Below are 17,469 nucleotides of genomic sequence, written 5' to 3'. Positions count from 1 at the left end.
AGCTCCACAGAGTCTAGCCCCGCGTGTCACCAAGTGAATGCGCAGTAGAAAGAAAAATGGCTGTCTCACCTTTAGTCTGTTAATTTGGGCAAAATTCAGTAGAAGTGACTTGTGAAAGTGCACATCTCCTGCGGTGCAGTGGCTCCTCAGTGTGTCCTCATTCTATCTCTAAACTCTTCCCCTGCTCGCGCTCCATCTCCCCTCAACATTTGGACCCACCGTGTCAGCCTCGCCATACAAACTAGACGCCCATAATAACCTTATGGGCAATAATTGGAATTGAGGTTTTTTTTTTCTCCCCTCTTTACCCCTCTGGGCGCATGCGCAGTGGGGAGCGTACTGGTCAGTGTGAGAAGCAGCTGTTCGGGGCTGGTGAAATTCCAACATGGCAGTGGCTGTGGTCAGTGTTTTCTGCGTTAACTTGGGATGGTTTCAGCTCGCACGCAGCCCGGCTTAACCTCGGCACCCCGTTCATCAGCAGAACCCCTCCCCGGGATCGATGCGACCCTGACCCCCCCGCGTGAGAGGTCGACCTGTCGCTAAAAAACAGGTAAGGACGGATAGTGTTGGGGATCCGCTGCGTCTGCAATTAGACAGAGTGGTCTGGGCAGACAGGCTCTCCAGGCAGCGCGTCCGTAGAGGAGAGGAGGGGAGCTCCGAGCTGCGCCGTTATGTCGGAATAATGCATGTGCACTTTGAGATTTGACAAGTTCGCCGATTTGCAAACGATACCTGCGCGTCAAATGCCGTGTGCGTTTCTTTTCTTTCTGTTTTTTTTAATGTGATTTTCAAGGAGCGCACCTGCGCCACGGTGAAATCGCAGAGGCGCGGACACGCAGGCTGCGCCGAAGGTCTCCGTGTGTCGGGCTGTGCGCCACTCTCTCTCTAAATACGAGAAAAAAAGAGAGAAAAATCCTCAACTTGCATGCACGCCGAGGCTTTTCCAGCCGCTCTCCGGCGGCTGCGGCGGTACGGTTACAACAAGTTGCCCGGTGCACGCGTGCGGACGGCGGATCCAATGTCACCGCGGCATGTATTTTTCAAAAGCTGGAACATTTTAGGGCGTTATCGGGAGATTTAACTTGGCTCCGCGTTCCGGGCATCATTTCCAAACAATCCGCGAGCTGCACCAGTTGATTTGGCGCTCGTGCCTGTCATCCCGGGCTCCACTTTCTAATGAGATGCATGTAGGTTAGATGCTTCTCCGATTGAGTTGCTCGCGCGCGGACTTGAAGGGCCCACCTTTCACACGGCTTGAAATCCGAGCAGTGCTGGACCAGGAGAAAAAAAAAGTGTGTGTAATGTAAAGGCTTTTTTCGTTTTTGGTTGAAGGGGAATCCTTTCCGCTCTTTTCCCCCCCTTCTCTCCACAAATTAATCTCCTCTTCCTCTCCCTCTTCCTCTCCAGCACGAGATGATCAGCAGCAGCAGCAGCGTCTATGGTAGGTTGATTTTCCATCAACTTGAACACTTTTTCCTGGATGTGCTCGAAGGTGTAAAAATGCACAGATAAGTTGGAGAAGCAGGTGAAGGTGCTGCAGAGGCGCCGCAGGCTGACTGTCACACCACCTGATCGTTTGAGTGCATCTTCACACCTTCAGCTTGAATTAAAATTGTGCATTATTTTGCTTTTTGTAGGATAAATCTGCCAAATTGTGGCTGCCATGTTCAGGTTTATTTTCCACCGTCATGTCACACTGATGTCACACACCACCTGGGAATTATTAGAAGAAGTGGGCTCCATTTAAATAATTAATTAGGATATTTTTAAGGTATTAAAATCTGCTCTCAGATGGAGCTTCTTTAAATAATCAAAGCTGCAGAATAACAAGGAGTGATTTTATTTTTTACTCCTAAATGCACTCACGCAACTGTGTGCACTTTTATTTAGATTCTGATATTAAAAACACAATTTCACTGTGAATTTAGGGGAAAAGGTGGAGGCACGTGAGCGAGCAAGGCCTCAGTCAAAACGCATGTTTATCAGCTGCGTGTGTTGTGTCACCTGAAAGCTGAATCCACTGCTAATTATTAACGACACGGTGTGATGGACTGGTGCATTAATCACAGGAATTAACGGCGTTAATGAGCGATCCTGCAGCAAAAACACGCCCTGCCTGACTCCGTTCACATTTTTAGGCATTTTAAAAAAAGGAAATTCACACGCAGCCGTCTGTGGCTCTGCAGGAGACGAGTTCCACGTTCACGCAGAACAATGGTGGATTGTTGAATCTGAAGATGAGCGTCCCACCTGTGTGCGACCGCCGAGAGTTTCCTAACCAATGATCACGCCTCGTGTGCACGCGCAACTTCCACGGCTGCACGTCGCTGGTTTTTCTCGCAGTTATTAGCGAGGCCTCGACCTTTCACCTCTGGTCCCTCTCTCTGCTCGCTCGCTCGCTCGCTCTCCCTCACATACAGTATATTTTGCTATTTGCTTCACGTCGTGTGCTGTTTCCTCCGCTCTCCTGCTGATGCTGGTGTGTGTGTGAGTGTCGGTTTGACACGTTCAGCGTTTCTAAATGTTCTTGTGTCATATATGTGAGTGTGTGAGTGTGTGTCCACATTGTCAGACTCTGAAACGATGCTTCTCTTTAAGAGGCTGCCATCTAAAACGATATAACGCAGACATAAACAGCTATGCACACATTTAGGTGATGCATAAAATTCCACATTTTCTGCAGCTTTTTCCCGAAATCTGATTGCGTGTGCTCAGATTCGTGGATTTAAATTAGAGACATTGGAGCGCAGGTGAGCGAGCCTCAGCCAGTTGTTAGCATGCTTCGCTGCTGCTTTTTGCAAGAAAAAAAAAAAAAAGGAGAGAAATCCAGATAAAAATACGGGCAGTGCACGAGTGTGTGTGGTGTGTGTGCGAGCTCAGCCATGCGTGTGCCGGCTTTGTGTGTAATGTAAATAATGTAGATACTCAGCGGTTTGTTTATTCCTCTAAGTCTATTTGTTTGCTACAGTCCCCGGCTTAAGATCTGTCCCTCTGCATCCACTGTCTGCGCGTGTTGCAGTGACAGTAGCAATAATCCCCCTCATTATACACATAACATATCGCCTCACATCTCCGGCAGCCCCCCGATACAGCTAATAGGGACAGAGAGAGGGGAGATAATAGGAATAGAAGAAAAACTGCTTTACAAACAGGCACCCCCTTTACTCCTGCCTTTATTTATCTAAATACGGACTTTTCCCTCAAATGAATAGCGAGAGCTGCTGTGCTGCGAGGGTGGCTCAGCGACTCCCCGTGGGACCGTATAAATAAATTATCCTGACACTTTCTATCAGTCTGTAATGTTTACCATTAAAAGCTGTTTTACCGTCCCGGAGCCACCGGCGTGCGATCCAGCCCGCCCCGTGGGACTTCTGCCAGATGTAAGGCGATGTGGGGAAATATTGTGCTTTTTTTTTTTTTTTTTTTAAAACACACACAGAGACAGAGACATTTGTTCGTCTCCGCTGCGTCCATATCAGTGGATTTCTCCCGTCTGCACGTCCTGACAAAGGGCCTCTTCAAACGACATCCAGCCAGGGTTGTCATCTTTTAGCAAATATGTTAAGTGTTATCTTTTGTGCTCTGGGCTCGACGAGCGGAGCCGGACCCCATGGGAGCCCGGCGCATGCAAATAGAACAAATCCCTCTCGGACCTGTCTGTCTGTTTCACTCTCTCCATCTCTCTCTTGTCTTCTTATCTCCCCCCTCCTCCCTCGTCTCCTCTCCACGTTTGCTCGACAGTGCGTCAGCCTGTCTTGTCTCCTCGCTCTCTCATCTATTTCACTCTTTGTCCACTTATTTCCCCTCCTCTCTCTCTCTCTCTCTGTGTCTCCGTCTGTCTCTCTCTCCCTCTCCGTCCCTGAAGACAGTGCCGGGGCTGTGTGTCAGCTAACTGTAGCGAGGCTGTTGTAAGTCTTTGTGTGTTTCCCTGCATGCTCGCTGACAGCCCCTCCTCGCTGATCTAAGTTCCTCTCCCGGAGACGGCAGGCAGCTGTCGGTAGCGCCGCTGCCCGAAACGCCGTCTCTCCGTAGATGAGTGGACGCCAGTTCCTGAAAATCCTTGACACCATGATCCACTCCATCCTCCTCCTCCTACTCCTCCTCCTGCAGTGTTGGTACACTGGTTGCATTTTTTCCCCTCTCAAATGGGGGTTTGGGGATTTTGTTTTCCTGGGTGGGGGGAGGCCGGCGCTGCTGTGACTGACAGTTGCCAGTTGATGTTTTTTTTTTCTGCATGTTGAAGTTCCTCAAGCACACGCGCACACACACACACACACACACACACTGCTCGCCCTCACACACTCCAAATTATATTCATTCTGCCCTCATGCCTTTCTCCCAGTGCTGACTGGTTATTATCCAGTCAGAATCTGATGGGTGTACTTAAGGCGAGGGGGTATCCACAGCACACTGACTCACCGCTGGAATAATACTTCCAGCTTCCTGCTGCACACCTGCTTTAACACCGCGATGATGCTTTTCTGTGTGGCGGTGGCTCTTGAACGATCAGGGTTTGATGAGGTTTTTGTGTGAATCTCTTCTAACCAGCGCTGAGGCCGTGATGCCGCTGATGAAGATGAGTTTAGGTAAAAAAAATCTAAGTTAAGTCGTTGCATTTCAGCAGCGGTTTTTATGCAAAAGGAAAGGCATGAAACTGAACTTTGAGTGTGAATAACAGATGAAAACAAGCACGTCAGAGGCAGAAAACAGCAGCTCCAGGGTCAGTTCAGGTCCCATCGACAGCTGGGGAAGCCAAAACTGATCTAAGATCAGTGTCACCAAATTTCCAGACTTCTCCACCTCCTGTTTTCCGTCCTCGTGGAGACGTTCTGCTAAATTCATTTCCACGTTAATTCCGGCATTAAAAGCATTATCGCACTTTCTTTGAACTCTGAATCCCCTCAAATGTTTGAAGTTTCTTTGGTTTATGTAATGCGTCATTTTCATAGGTTTTAATCAAATCAAAGCTGCAGATTTTTTTTTTCTCTCCCTCCTACCTTCTTTGCAATCCGCTGCCCCCTTTTTCTGAATTTTAAGCAGACCCCCACTCACCTCCCTTTACTCTTTACCAGCAATCTCCACCACCCATGGCCCGGATTCTCTGGCAGATATTAAAACATTCAGCATGTGGAAGCGTTAAATATGCTAAGGACTTATTAAAAAAGGGAAAAGAAAAAAAAAAATCTAACTTCCACTTTGGAATATTCTGCACCATTAGACCTCAATAGACATGGCGGCACACAGCTTATCCTTTACATTGTGCCTTCAAATGAGAAAGCGCCGTTTCTAATTAGGTTATTGCCATGGAAGTCTTAAGTTAAATTGTGCATTGATATGCGCAGACGCTCACCAATCATTTGGCCCGATGATGGAGGATGCAGACGAGGGCCTTTTTTTTTCTCCTCCTTTTTTTTTTTCACAAGGGCCAAAGAAAATGACAGCGAGGCGAGAGGAAGGATCTGACTGTAATCTCTCGCCGCCGCTGCTCTTCTCTCTCTGGCTCTGGCTGGATGATCTGATTTTGTTAACAGCGAGCCTTGGCTAGATAGTGGCCGTCTGCTCCCGCGCGCCCCCCCGCCCCATCCACCCGCCCCCACCTCCCGTCTGCAGCTCAGTTTGAACGTCTTGATTAGCGAGGCATCTTACGCGAGCGGCAAGTAAGTCGTGGCACTTTTGTCTGCGAGGCAGCAAAGGTGTGCGTGCGCGTTAATGAACAATGGCTCATTGGGTGCGAGGGTGAATTGTTGTGTGTGTGTGTGTGTGTGTGTGTGTGTGTGTGTGTGTGTGTGCTTGGGCTTGGCAGGCTGCCAGGGGATGGACACAAAGGATGTTGAGTGGCTGGGCGTGTGGCACAGCATCACTGAGCTGCCTGTGGCCTCTGGGAGATGGGCACAAACTGGGAGCGGAAAAACAACTGCTATCGCCACAAAGCGTCACGTTTCGCGGCGTCTGTCGCAGGGCTGCAACCAGCAATTATAGTCATCATGGAACAGGCTGCCAATTCTCTCTCCTGTTATTAGTTTGGTGTGTGAAACGTCAAAAAACGGCGAAGAAACATCAATCCCAACTTTGAGGAGCAGCAAATCCTCCTATTTGAGGAGCTGGAACCTGCATTTTCACACTGTTTTTATTGATAGATGTTTATCGATCGCTAGATTCGCCATTTATTTTCCTGCGGATAGATTAATCAGCTAATCGTTGCAGCTCCAGTCTAACTTACATCTGTGTGCACGGTCGTGCCTGAGGATTTGATTTTATTATCGGTGAACCTGCCGTCCCACTTCCCCAGAGGCCAAGGTGACATCTTTAAATATCTTGTTTTGTCCGGTCCGAAAGCCCAAAGATGTTCAGTTCATGAGCATAGAAAGTGGAGAAAAGCAGCAAATCTGCATATGTGGAAGCTGAAGGCAGACGATTTTTACTTGGCTGGGGAAGGAAGGTGTTTGTATGCTCACCTGTGGTTATGTACATGCATGCATGCACTGTGCGTGTGTGTGCGCACGGGCCAAGTTTCCCCACTGGAAGCAGGCGAGAGCATTAGGGTGTTGCTTGTACAACTCTGTTGGCAGGATGGACACATGTGGTAGATAGCTAATGATAGCATGCAGCGTATAATGAGATCCTACTCTCCGTCTGTCTCCCCTACCTGGCATCATGCATTAACCATACAAGAGGAAGAGGAGGCACGCATGGTATTGACTTTTGAGTGGGTGTCTGCTTGTCCGTTGTTGGTTTTGTTTAGCACTCAGAGGTCAGCATGGCTGCAAGCGCCGCACATTTATAACAAGTTTTTTTTTTGGGGGGGTGTATTTTCATGGCAGGAGCTCTTTTTCTTTTTTTTTTAATTTTGTGAGGCGAGAATCTCTCCTCATCTGCACCTCTTGAGCTCTGTTAAATGGTGGTAAATTGATTTTGGATGTGCTGCAATGTATACGCTTAACAAGCCAAATGGGTTCAGTTTGCGGGTTAGTTTGCGTGTTAGGAAGATTAATCTATTAATGTATTCCACACACTCATAATCCACTGTATGTTGTGTGGTGGAGGGAGGCGTTGGCAGCGGTCCATCTTCTTGCCCAGTAACATATATTTATCCTCTTCACTACACAATCCTCTAGGCTGCTCAAATCCCCCAGGGGGTCCCAATGACATGCTTACTAATGTGTGCTTTGGAAACGGAGTGCTATTGTATCCCCTAAATCTCACAAAGCACTGTATGATTTGCCCATTGTCGTTAAATCGCTTTGCTTGTGCCAAGTACTTGCATCTCACAGAGGCTTAATGCTTTGAGGGTTTCAGGGACAGCTTCGAGTTCCTCTTTTGTTGATTTCGGGGAAAAGTGCCAAGACTGCTGCGCTGAATATTGTTTTGAGTATGGAGGAGGGAGGGGAAGAAGGGCCATTGCCAAGCGACTCCATTGAGCCCCGTGAATGGGCCATTCATATTTAGGAGAATCACCCAGATGCCATATTGTTGGCTCAACAACGCTAAATATTCTCCAACAAGGATGGGATTGTAACAGGTTTTTGAATTGTGCGAGTGCAGAAAAGGACGTTGGGAAATTGGAAAAAAAACAGACAACCTCTCAGCCCCTCTGAAAGGGGTGAATAGTGAAGCAAAAACCAATAAAACGGCGACATGATAGCGTTCCCGTTTGCTGAAAACATTTTATTTATGCTTTTTTTTAGCCATGTAAGAAGAGCAGCACCGGTCAGAGTTGTCCTCACGCTGTGGACAGTGTCTCTGCAGTGTCCTCCACAGGACGGCAGTGAACTCAGGGTGTGTACATTTAATATGGAGCAACAGTTTGCTTCAATGCACTTTCATGTATTTAACTACCTTAAAATTGTTTATATGCTGCTGAGAAATGTGATCTTTCGTAGCCTCAGCAGTTACTAATCTGTATTTTAGGCCTTTACTAATGACTCATTTTCAAAAAAACTTTACAATATCCCTGAAGAGGTTTTGTTTGAGGCGCGCTGCTTGCTGTGGCGGCCTCAGGACAGCAGGTGCTGGTGGGATTCGATCCCAGGCCGGCAGGGGCGGACAGTATGGGGCTGCTCGGGTCCTCAAATCCCCCTCGCTGCACACGGAGCTCGCTCAACGTCCGCCCGCACGCTCAACAACCTTGAAGCTGCCTCTGCTCAGCCGAACTCCTGTCCCCGCGCCGTCAGAGGGTCTAAGACGGGACTTAACAAAATGTCTTTGTGGTCTTTGATGTCATGCATGCACTGAGTATTAATCACGACTGGATCTGCGCCTGAGAGGCTGATCAAATTTATTGTTTGGCTGCACGGGACAGTAATGGGTGTTTAATTACTCAATAAAAGCCCTTTTATAGATTCCCAGGCCTCCTGTGTGTTGAGCAAATGGTATTGATCTGTCTCCGGGCTGCAACATGATAGCCTGTGAAGGAGAATTAGAGCCGTTAGCCTGCTAGCGCTTTCTCATTCATTAGCTGCATTAGCCAGAGGGTGGTTAAGACGTAGCATCATTGTTAATACCGGAGTCTCAGAGGTTTTTGTGTCTGCCTTGTGTTGTAAAGCTCCGCGCACCTCATTTACACAAATATGGATTAGATGAGCAATGAATAACACGGACCACCGTGGAAAGCGTCTCCAGGAGAGTCGTTTTTCTCTCAAACGTCTCCCTCAGTGTGGTTTGTCAATGGGCTCACCGCTGAATAATCCACAGGGCTAAACTTGACGACGCCCTCAGCCGAGCTGTGAGCTGTATTAGTCGGGCTACCATCTAGACCGCATGTTTAATCCCACCGCTTCCCCACCTTCTAATCTGTAATCTGACGGCTCCTCCTCCTCCTCCGAGGCCTAATTCTGGATCTCCGTCCTCCTGCTGGAGCCGCAGCTCTCGCAGGGAGAAAAAGGCTGAATGATAATCACTTACTGCGTCTCGTGCTAGCTTTCTGTCTCATGTCCAGGCCTGCACACTGTCCACTGTATTTTATTTTCCGCCTAACTGCATCTGCATCCATTGTTCTTTTATGTTCGGGGCATATCGCCGTTTCTGTGAACCGGCTCCACTTCTCTTGATGCGCAGCAAAAACCACTGCAACATCTCCCTTGATGTGTCCATATCAAATGAATGTGGCCTATTACAGACGTGGTGGAGTCAGTTGGGCGGCTTTGTGGACGAGAAAGGGCCTGCAAGGGACCATGAAAGAGACATTGTCCAATAAGGAGCGTACAGTTCCTTTGTAGATAAATGGATTTTCATGCTTATCAACTGGGACACTGACATGAGTGAAAACTGTGGAGAATGTGGAATTATTCTCACTCCTCGGCCGTACACACGGACAACTGTAGTTTCAAGTGTGTGTGGTCTGTCATTGTCCTGCTGCAAGGTTTTTTTATTCGGGTGTAACATTCAATTTGGAACAATGTGCGCCACTAATGCCACAAGTGCACCATCGCGCCTGCAGCCTGTATGCTTGTGGGAACATGATACTGGATGTGTGCACGTAGTGTTGGTAAAATTCTATGGAAAGTGATGAAATGATGTGATGCAACACAGCAAAAAAGAACCCCTCCACATGTATAAATAATTACCACTTGCTTGGACCGCTTCTTCGCTAACGTGGCGGTGAGTTAGATACGACAGGAAAGGCGTCTTTGGCGTTGTCTTCTGTCGTTGATGAATCGAAAAGTTGTGAAATGATAATGGCGTGTCAGGTTGGCGACCTGGAGCGCAGCAGTACATCATGGTTTCAGCTTCCCACCCTCAGAGAAAAATGGTCGCCACTTACTTCACATGCAGCTCAGTTGTTGATTGTAGCTAAACGTCATGAAGTCGCTCTTCAGCATCAATGCTGCGATATTTTAATATTTTGGAATAAAGTCAAGTATGCAGCAAATACTTCAATAAATACACAAAATAACTGCACTATTTTAGTAGATTAATCCCAGTTTAAGTCACAAAATTGTTCAGTTTCTTCATGAACCAGCATTTAAAACACATGAATGTTCGGCCTGCTGAAACCCCCGCAGACATGACGCGGCCCCCTTGTTTCGTGCTCTAAACCAAAGGACACGTGTACATACATGCATTAAACCCTGTTCACATTCCGCTGCCTGTGGGGCGCGAATGAGAAGCGATGTCTGCTCGATGCCGAGCCAGTGATCTAGGTAATCTGCCTGTGCTGTGGGACAGGTCTATTGGTCCACAAATCAATTGGCTTCATGTCCGTGCCATTAGGCTAACATGGCGCTGCTGAGGCGCTGAGAGCGGTAAACAGACTGTTTAATTCCCCTGGACACCGGCCAGGTGGACACTCTTCCTCCTGCTGCTTCCTCCTGATCCCGACTGTTTTCTTTTTTTTTCTCCTCCTCCCCTCGTTCTATCGTCCTCTTGCATTGACTCCACTTCAGTCAATGCGGTTATTCTCAGTGGACGAGTGCTTACAGGAATATTGCTTGGAGGGATTGTGTGTGTGTGCGTGTGTGTGTGTGTGTGTGTGTGTGTGTGTGTGTGTGTGTGTGTGTGTGTAAAGAGGAGAGATTTTGGCCAATGAACCCTTGCTGTGCTCTGTCCTCCAGTACTGTGTCTATACTGAGTAAGTGATCCCTTGGGATGCAGTACACACATCCAGCATCCCTCCCTCTCTCTCTCTCTCCCTCTCTCTGTCAATGTCTCTCTCCCTCTTTCTCTCCCTGTGTTTGTCTCCGTCTTTGTTTCTCTCTCAGTCTATCTGTTTCCCATTCTGTTTCTGTCTCTGTCCGTCTCTCTCTTTATGTATCCCCCCTCCTCCTTTTTTTCTTCCTCTCTGCAGACAGAAGCAGCAAACGAGTACAATAATATTATGGGCTGCATCAGAAGCAACCACACTCACAGTATGATTAGAAAAATGCAGATTCATGTCCGAGTTTTACCGCTTTTACGCCAAATAACGCGACACCTTCAGCCCCTTGTTTCAGCTTTTAATGACTTAGCTCCTATAATGTCAACAATTCAGTTTATCCACTTCGCCGCCGCGCCGCGCATCCTGTTTCGCGCAAGCCTCTGCGTCCTGACAGATGAGCGTCGCTGGCAATATCGCCGTCGTCTCATTTCCTGCGTGCTTGTACAGATTGCCTGATAAGATAGGAGGCCCGAGAGCTCGGGTGCAGCTAGCATCCCGTGCTAAAGCCGGGTCGGTCCAGGGTAAACACAGAACTGGTTTTCAGGAGTGAAATTCACCGCGGCAGCATTATCTGACAGCTCGCCATTAGGAGTGACACAGTACGGACGTCTGTGTTGTGGTTTCAGATTTACCCGTAGGGCCGCAACGTTTTGCTGTTGCTAGGAGACGGCGAAACCCTCGGACACATCTGGTCAGCTGTGAGCACAAGTTGTTGACAAGGGCTGGAGCGTCTGCAGCAGCACGGCGTTGTTTACAGAATGAAAGCGTCGACAGAATTAATGTCAGCCGGCGTTTTGGGCGGCGCAGAGCTGCTACCTGACGGCGGATGATTCGAGCTAAAAGCAGCTGTGATGAGACAGCAGGCGCCGAGTTTTGCAGGAAATCGCTGTATTACGACAACTTTCCCAAAGCAGAAATATCAGGGCCTGAATTTCAGGCTCCTCAGCCTTGACTCGTCTCCCTCCTGGGACTCGTGGTGGAATGACATTCATCTTCCAGCAGGACGGCGGAGTCACTCCTTATCTCCTGTCAGGGCTCATCTCTTCAATAAATACCGCACGTCCTTCCCTCTCTGTCCAATCACAGCCTTTTCTCTGCTCCTCTACCTGATCACATTCCCCTCTGTACGGACACAAGATGTTTATCTTCCCGTCGGCCAATCACGGCCGTTTTCATCCTGGAATATGGCGTGAATATCCGAGGTTCACACTGGGAATATGGGTTTCACAGTGGAGTGGACGGTCCTGTCCCTTTCCCAAAGCTGGGACGTCCTCTTCTGGAGATCCGCTATTGGATGACAAACAAGTACAGCTCCTGCGTTAGCCTGAGGGCTGGAGCGGCACCCCACAGTAATAAAGCTGGAATTATTTATTTAGTAAGAGTGAAAACAAGACTTTCTAACTGCTGCTGCTGTGAGAAATATTGCTGAAAATATGTGAAAGTACATTAAGTTGCCAACACAGACACACACACACACACACACACACACACACACACACACACACACACACACACACACACACACACACACACACTGTTATCAAGGTCCTGGTCTTTCTCACTCCAGATCAGGCAGAACTGGAGAGGAAATGCAGAAAAGTGAGCAGAGGTATTAAATACGTGGTTTTCTGTTTGCTTCACAGCTTCAGCGGCTTTGAGTTGGGATGATCTGCTGGAAGCGTGTGGCCGCTGATACCATCTGTAGCGTAGCAGTACTGCACTTTAACCCCACAGCGTACGAACATCTTGTCGGCGTGCGTACTCGCAACTGAGGAGCGTTTCTGCCGGTTGAAGACGCAGGCTCGTCAAAGGGGGAGGTTGTTCGAGGCTAGGAGCGCTGGACGCTTCGCGTTTAGCGTCGACAGCGGCAAACGGTTTCCAGGTCACGCTTCACGAACGTCCACATCTTTATCAAACACTGGATTTTCATCAGCAGTGTTGTAATGATGCTCGACGTTGAGACAGAAACCACGTCCATTGGCCTTAATGGTGACGTCTGAGAATACTAACCTGCGACTGAATATACTGCATTAAAAACTCCAAAAGAAATCACTGATCATTTGTTAAAAACGCTCTTTAAATACGGAGGAAGTCAGTCAATTAAGGGAACGTGAGCTCCTCGCGTGCAGCACAATACAACAGGTGTTTGCTTTGGACCCACCAGGACGTTTCAGTTTTGTTTCTTTAGATTTACTTTATTTAGACTGTTACTGGCTCTTAGTGACTAATAAGGACTGATTAATGTGTGATCAGACGAACAGCTCATGCAGGGATGGCCAACCTGTTGTAGAAAACATACACAGCGCTTTAACGTGACTGTGGGTCGGCTTGACGCTCTCTTTAGCGGCTGCACGACAGCCTTTATTGTTATTAATAATCAGAGCGTGACAGGCTGGATGTCGTTTTCAGCCGTCGCCGCCCTGAGATGTCGAGTCTGGACGGTAGCTGAGCGGCAGCGGGCAGAGCACAGAGCTTTATTTACTCCATAAGTAAATACTGTATGTTTTCTTTTTATTACCTCGCACGCAGCTGATAGGATCTGCCGGCGGTGGTTGTCGTTTCAGCCCGTGAAATCGGCGGATAAACTGAGAGGCCCGTGTTCGCGGCGCCGCGTTCATCGCCTGTGAATGTGATTACAGCTATTGATCGATAGACAATGACACGATGCTGGTGGATGTCACCTGAGGAGAGAGTGTGTGTGTGTGTGTGTGTGTGGGTGACTGGGAGAAACAGCCTCGCAGGAAGGAGTGGGAGCGTGTGTGTGTGTCCATATGTTGGTGCGCGCCGCTCCATATGCTGGCGTGCGTGCGTGCGTGCGTGCGTGCGTGCGTGCGTGTTCAATCCAGATCCAGCGTGGTAATGTGAGATCAGACGTAGCCTGTTAGCCGGAGTCTTACATCTGCTGTCAGCCACTGGCTCTAACTCTGTTAAGGACGTTATTGATTGCTCATTATTACCCCGCTCCCTGAAAGATGAGCGTCCCCTATGATCACATTAAATCTCTCCTCTGTCCAATTCTCCTGAGATGCCTTCTGCTCATCGGTGCCCATCAAATTTCTCCTCCGAGATCTGATATCAAGCAGCCTGACGTGTTTTATTGCCTCTGGTTCTCTTTGTGTCCTGTTTGATTTACTCCAAATAACCGTCTTCTCTCTTTCCTGCTCTTTTTTTTCCTTGAACAGACGCGGTTTGGCTAATTGATGTCTTTAGTCTGTGTAATGGAAATCAGCGAACACGGATGAGCAACATTTGAAATTATGATTTGTTGTCTTTTTATTAGACGCTTCGGGTTCTCGTGTTAACTTTGTGATCCGTGTTTATTGACTTGATAGCAAACAAGAGGAGCTGACAGGAGAGTCATAATATGTACTTTATTTTTCAGGCTGGGGCTATTTTAGCTCCTGTTACGCGTGTTTGTGAAGGGGGTCTTCAAACCGCCGCGTCAAACTCACGGTCTCATTGAAAACCTGCAAATTTGCCTTTGAATTTACTTACAAGCGCCCCCCCTGTAAAGTCCCGTGCCCTTTCTCGGGCCTCACGTTGTCATTTTCGCTGACGATAAGCAGTTGTTGAAGGTGTCACGCGTCCGCCAGCCCCTGTAAAGTTTGGGACCGCTGAAATCCAGCCCTCAGCGAGAGGCCATCTCATCGGCCCCCGCCGTCTCCATGAATAATGCAGAGCTATCGACTGTGTCAGTTGAGCGCGAGGAGACGCGGCGGCGGCAGCCAGCTTGATATTCAGCGGCTGAAGCTGACTGGATGCCCTCACTTTGAGACAAACTGCTGGCAGACTGCTCCGACTTGAACAGACAGGACCTGAATGTGCTCGTTTGAGACGAGCGCCGCCGTGTTGGTGTGGAGCTAGTTTGTGTCCCAAGGAAGCCTGTAGCTCCTGATCGAGTGGGCAGAGAGGCAGACGCGCGTGGAGAAAGAGTGTGTGTGCTCGTAAATGCACGTATCTGCAGTTTACACCACAGCAGATCAGCAGATGTGTGTGTGTGTGCGTCCTCCAGCAGAGAGCTCCAGTGAGAATCTCCTGCCCCCTCGACACGACCAGTTCAGTCTCAATGCCACCGATCGATGGGCGTATTGATCCGCTGTTTGACTGTTTAGACAACCTGTGTGAATTCCAGCATAATGCGAGTCACAGTGGATTTAAAGACGTGCGTGCGTGCGGGCCTCGCGCTCTCGCGCCCAAAGGTGCGCGCCGCCGTCCTACCTGGACACGCAGCACGCCGGAGCTCAGGTGGAGACAGGCTGCGGTGGCGTCCTGGCGACTCGGTGTGGGCTGGAGCTCAGCTTTCGGCAGAGTTTGAATCCAGCTCTGCGACCTTTTCCCTCTCACCTGTCCTGTCAGCCGCCGCTGTACCCCGTATACTCTGCTGTCACGCAGAGCCAAAGGTGTGACATTAAGATAAATGACTCCACAGTTTCTTCGTCCGCAGAGATCTTGTGTAGGTAAATGACTTTTTATTTGCATGAAAGCGTGACCTTCCACCTCCCCTCCGTCCTGGGTTTATTCTACGTGGGACAGTAAAGCATCAAAGGCAGAATGATAGAAAACAGTCTGAGAGGCTGCTTCACGTTTCTGCTTATTTTGGCACAGCGAGAGAAGGCGTGAGTTGGCAGATCTTGCCAGAATCTATATGAAGTGAGCAGGATTTGACACTTCAAACATGCACGGTGAAGGATCCTGCGAGTTCACAGGCTGGGGTAGAGGTTATCCCAGCCAGGGCCTCTTCAGTAATCCACACACACCCCACAGGCGCATGCACACACACCCTCGCACGTGTGCTACTCACGGCGGGCGTTAATCTCCACCAACTGCTGTTGAACTCTAATCTCACTTGTTTGCCAAGTGTTTCATGCACTGCAAAAACTCAAATTAAAGACTCATTTAACGCAGTGGATCCTTTAAAATCGGGCTTTTTTTAAATCAGCCCCGGTGATTGAATGACTGTAAAATGCTATTTTTTTTAGTTTATGTAGGAGATTTACCTTGTTTTAAACTGATTTCGAATAAATTATGCAGTTTTCTCAGCTCCTTGTCCCAAAGCTTTACTTATTTTGAAGAAAAAAAGGATTTAAGGACGTTGTTTTGAAGCAGGAAAGTTGTTCAAATTGACAGTTTTTGCAGTGTACTTCGTATTTGGCACCGAGTTGGCCTGCTGTTGTCAGAAGCAGCAAACTATGGAGCTGTGGTCCAGTCTACTGTCTGACTGAGTGCACCCCACCCCCCCTTCCCCTTCCAAACCACCCACACACACACACACACACACACACTGAGACATACACAGCCCAGTGCAGACAGACATAATGCATCCACAGATGGTGACACTCCGGCAGTCACTCCTGGGCTGTCTGTCTACGTGCCAGCGATGATAACACACACACACGCACACACACACACACACACACACACACACAGACATATGCACACACATACACACAGCCTGGCGGCAACAAACATGGTGATGCATCATTGAGCATCGGCTGGTTTTTCTCTAACTGCTGAGGGAAAATCAGTGTGGTGTTAAGTAACCATTCATGTGGAGCCGAGACCACACACAAACAAACATCGCACCTACACTTCTAAAAATACATTTACCTCGGCTGAATAATACGATACGACTGAATAATATGAAAGTTCTCCCGCAGACACGACTTGCGTCTGGATATTATTGGCTGCCAAGCTTTCCCACAAGTGGGATCATTGATATGTTAATACGTTCCAGTATCACTATTTAATTCCTGTGACAAATATCTCTTGTGCGCTTTCAAACTCTTACTTGGATTGTGATATATTCATTTGTTGATGCATTGTTAATGTTTCCACTCTGGACCAGAGTGTGCTGTGTAGGTAATCGCCCACTCTGGGGCTGCGGCGCCGCTGTTTGTGATGTGGATCTTCCTGAGGATTGTATTTGAATAATGAGGGAGGCTGGAGCGTTCTCTTGTGCAGAGTGTCTCCGCGCTGCTGCAGCAAATGACCTCTGAATAGTTGTTTTGGATTAGCCATCAAAGTCTTCTCTCCAAGTGGCCAATAGATAGGTACTTCCAGAAATGAGTCACTTGAAAATGATCATCGCCGCCGTTGCCGTATAAGATAATGGATAACCATTACACTCCATTTTCCCCAGCTCCTCACCCACACAACGCCTGCTCTTGAAATATGATGCATCCACTGTGCTTAGTGAGCACTTAATGTCCAAAAGCACCGTGTTTGTTGAGATTTACAACTGCGCCGGCAGGAGGGGGGTAGAAGAAAGAGTGCGTCGTCGGCGTATAATGTTGTTCACTCAATAATTATCTCATTTTATTTACGAAGACAGACAGCTTTAGACGAGGTTAGAGGCTTCCTCTCTATTATCTCCACCTGCCACCCCTCCCAGCCAGGCCCTAAATGACGTCCTTCATGTCGAGGACTTTCCAAAGTTTCCACGGAGGAGGAAGAGGGGGAGAGCGCCCTCGCCGCCGCTGGAGGGGAAAAAAAAAAAGTTACACCACCACAGCTCTCTTTGCACTGATCGATGTCATTTCTAAAAGGATTAGGCCTCCTCTCAGAAATCTATTTTAATTACTGAACACACAGGTAAACAAAGTGGTGGTGGTTCACAGGTATGGATCCGGGCGTCAGAGGAGTATCGATAGCACGCGGCCCCACGTTAACCCCAGGGCCGCTCCGAGAGATCCCTCTGACTGCCCCCCAGGTGGGAGCGCGGCAGCAGCAGCAGCCTGCTCGGGGGGAATGCAGATGCACGGCTGCTCCTGCAGGAGGATGGAGGAGTTTGTTCTTAAAAAGTGAGCGAGTCCGTCCGTCGAGCGTTAACTGAAGCG

General features: G+C 48.6%; 2 protein-coding genes across 2 annotated transcripts in view; one reads left to right on the top strand and one right to left on the bottom strand.

Moving 5' to 3' along the window:
* Positions 1-374: 374 nt before the first annotated feature.
* Positions 375-17,469, top strand: part of LOC139352057 (fidgetin-like) — a 35,935-nt gene continuing 18,840 nt past the window's right edge. Inside the window, exons 1-2 of the mRNA XM_070994103.1 lie at positions 375-550; positions 1,408-1,441. Of these exons, the coding sequence (XP_070850204.1) occupies positions 1,414-1,441 (28 nt within the window). The 5' untranslated portion in view covers positions 375-550; positions 1,408-1,413. The remainder of the gene's footprint in view (positions 551-1,407; positions 1,442-17,469) is intronic.
* LOC139352059 (grancalcin-like) overlaps positions 5,235-17,469 on the bottom strand; it is a 142,265-nt gene continuing 130,030 nt past the window's right edge. The window contains exon 9 of the mRNA XM_070994107.1: positions 5,235-5,245. The gene's annotated coding sequence lies outside the window, so the exon portion shown is untranslated. The remainder of the gene's footprint in view (positions 5,246-17,469) is intronic.

Source organism: Chaetodon trifascialis, chromosome 24 (genome assembly GCF_039877785.1).
Source record: "Chaetodon trifascialis isolate fChaTrf1 chromosome 24, fChaTrf1.hap1, whole genome shotgun sequence".
Lineage (NCBI taxonomy): Eukaryota > Metazoa > Chordata > Actinopteri > Chaetodontiformes > Chaetodontidae > Chaetodon > Chaetodon trifascialis.
This window is presented reverse-complemented; position numbering and strand designations above follow the sequence as displayed.